At 39.9% G+C, this 2975-nt stretch overlaps 1 protein-coding gene across 1 annotated transcript; it reads left to right on the forward strand.

The window, feature by feature from the left end:
* The first annotated feature begins 571 nt into the window (after positions 1 to 571).
* On the forward strand, positions 572 to 2737 carry LOC132112135 (homeobox protein Nkx-2.2a-like). Its single transcript, XM_059519716.1, has 2 exons — positions 572 to 1168; positions 1800 to 2737. Exons 1-2 carry the CDS (start codon positions 922 to 924, stop codon positions 2351 to 2353), a joined length of 801 nt encoding a protein of 266 aa, XP_059375699.1. The 5' UTR covers positions 572 to 921; the 3' UTR covers positions 2354 to 2737.
* Positions 2738 to 2975: the final 238 nt, after the last annotated feature.

Below are 2975 nucleotides of genomic sequence, written 5' to 3' on the forward strand. Positions count from 1 at the left end.
TATAAGAAGCTAATAATCATCCAGAAATAAATAAATAAATAAATAAATAAGATCATTTATTGTTCCGTTTTATCTTGTTTGATGGCTTAATCAGGTCCAGTGAACGATGCTTCTCCTTAATCCCGAACCAAAATATTGACCTGCATAAATTAGTCTGTTACCACTAGAGGCGATTTCGTTGCCCTTTTTTAAAGTAAACATTTTAGGGTATTACAAAGAGGCATCCTCCAATGTGGGATCCAAACAGCACTTTCAGTGCCTCATTTATTTACATACATATGCGTTCTAAGTAACTGGAGGAATTACTGTATTCACAGGTTCTGTCCATGTTCATAAAGGCCTATGATGTGTATAAAGCTACTTGGAAGTTCTTTGTATGTAAATAGGGTGTAAAAAGGCCCTCCCCATCTTTGTAATTAATTGACACGTTATACCACTCATCATGTTCTGAAGCACCAATGGTATAGGCTAGGATCTCCCCAAAACCCACAATTTCACATCGGCAAACACTGTCTTCATCCACTTGACTCCCAAGACCCGCCCACACGTGGCCAACCTTTTTCGTTTTTAATGCTTTTTCACTGCAGGTTCATGTGTTGTGACCAACCTTATATGGACTGATCAGCCTGGTAATGACTTATTTCCCCCTAACACCCAGCAGTAGCGCAATATCCACGAGCTAGATATACCACTGCAGTCACCTTGGCGTTCTTCCTGGACTTACAGAACTGATTTCTCAGCTACTTTTTGGTTTCTTTCTTTTTTTTTCTCTCAAGCAACTGTTACCGATCGAGCCTCATGCGTCGACTTCAGTTTATTTCGCGCTGAAACGGCACTGATCCTGTGTTTTTTTTAAATCATCTGTGTTTTGTGTTTTATACAGAGGATTGCCAAACTGGTGCAGCAACTTTACTGCATCAAATGCCCCAGAACATGTCGTTGACCAACACAAAGACGGGCTTTTCAGTAAAGGACATTTTGGACCTCCCTGATACTAACGATGAAGAAGGATCTATCACGGGGACTGAGGAAGATACGGAAGGTTCTGAGGCGACTAAAACGCCTGGAGTGAATGTTCAAAACCTGCCTTTAAAGAATCCGTTTTACGATAATAGTGACAATCCTTACACCAGATGGCTCGCGACTACGGACAGCATCCAATACTCATGTAAGTAGCAAGAATCCACACAAGTTGAAACTCTCTTCGATTCTAAAAAGCACTTTTTTTATACTGTTCATCTATCACAAATGTTTGATTCTGCACAGCTGAAATTATTCGACAAAATCTTTGTCTTTGACACTGTCGTAGACGAATGTTCATCTGTAGATTCCGACTGTTGCGCTTGCCCTAAGGCGTAACCTGCCTGTTATATGCTTCTGGGTCGAGGTTAAATTAGTAATCAATACTAGGCTACATTTATTTTGTGTGTGTGTGTTTTATAAATCCTGTTTAAATTCCCAAGATATTTTCTGGGAGCTTTATTGACTGCTAGTTTTCCTCTTTGTTAATCAGTATAACTGTTGAATCGGCTATACGGCGAAATCAGAGATTGTTTGGGTCACACGCCCTATGATAATTATGGCCTATTAAAATGAAAAACCTGTTAATTTTTATGAAAAGATCTGTAAAAACATATTGTTGAATTGCTGTGTTTATTAGTCCGCCTGACCAATTTTTTTTTTTTTTTTTTTTTTGCGATTTACAGTTCAATTTTATATGATGTGGAATTAAATGTAGTATTTTTCCCCTTTTTTATTATTTTATTTTATTTTTTATTTTTTGATGTTGTTGAAACTAGTACACGGCCTATCCGCAAACTCTCAAGACTCGTCTGCAAAATCCCCGGAACCTTCAGCGGACGAGTCGCCGGACAACGACAAGGAAACTTCGAGCAACGGCAGCGACTCCGGTAAGAAGCGCAAAAGGAGGGTGCTCTTTTCCAAGGCACAAACTTACGAACTCGAGCGCCGGTTTAGACAACAGAGGTATCTGTCAGCCCCGGAGAGGGAGCATCTCGCCAGTTTGATCCGCCTGACTCCAACCCAAGTGAAAATCTGGTTCCAGAACCATCGATACAAAATGAAGAGAGCCCGGGCGGAGAAAGGTATGGAAGTGACCCATCTCCCTTCTCCTAGGCGGGTGGCCGTACCTGTGTTAGTCAGAGATGGCAAGCCCTGTCATACGCTAAAAGCTCAGGACTTGGCAGCCACTTTTCATGCTGGAATTCCGTTCTCCGCGTATAGCGCCCAGTCTCTCCAGCACATGCAATTTAACGCGCATTACAGCGCCGCCACCACGCCACAGTTCCCAACAGCACATCACTTGGTGCAAACGCAACAGTGGACTTGGTGAACAAATATTGACTTGCAAATGCAGGGCTGCGTTTTAAAGACTCTGGTAGGGAGCTTTCCAAACAAAAAATACAAGACTTTTTATTTTTGCAGCTTGACCCTTTCTCACCAATTTATTTTGGGGATTGACGTGTGCGCCATGTTTACATGTTTTCGTTAAGAAAACCGGGTCAAGCCTCTCCCCAAATTTAAGATTATTAAAGCTCTTGTGAAATTTTGTAAAGTATGTTTGTGTGTTGTAGAAATGTTTTCCTTTTGTCCTTCGTGTTTTAAGCACGCGTGCAAACCACTTTATGATTATAGAAATTTGTATTTCTTTCTTTTACAATGGACCGAATATATTTATGGCCATGAATAAACATTGGCAATCTTTAGCTTATTAAAATGGTTTGTTTTCTATGTAAATATTTTGTGATAACTGTTTGCAATATTATGTTTGACCGTTCAGTAAGCTATAGCCTAAATATTATCCGATATTTAGGGAAAATGGAACATCATTTGTTATAAATATCCCTCATGTTAATTTCAATAACACCGCGCGCTGGCGAGGGAGATCTACAATTCTTTTTATTAAGACTTTTAATAAAATGATGTGTTTCAGAAATTCCGATTTGTTTTGCGTT

This window comes from Carassius carassius, chromosome 31 (genome assembly GCF_963082965.1).
Source record: "Carassius carassius chromosome 31, fCarCar2.1, whole genome shotgun sequence".
Classification (NCBI taxonomy): Eukaryota; Metazoa; Chordata; class Actinopteri; order Cypriniformes; family Cyprinidae; genus Carassius; species Carassius carassius.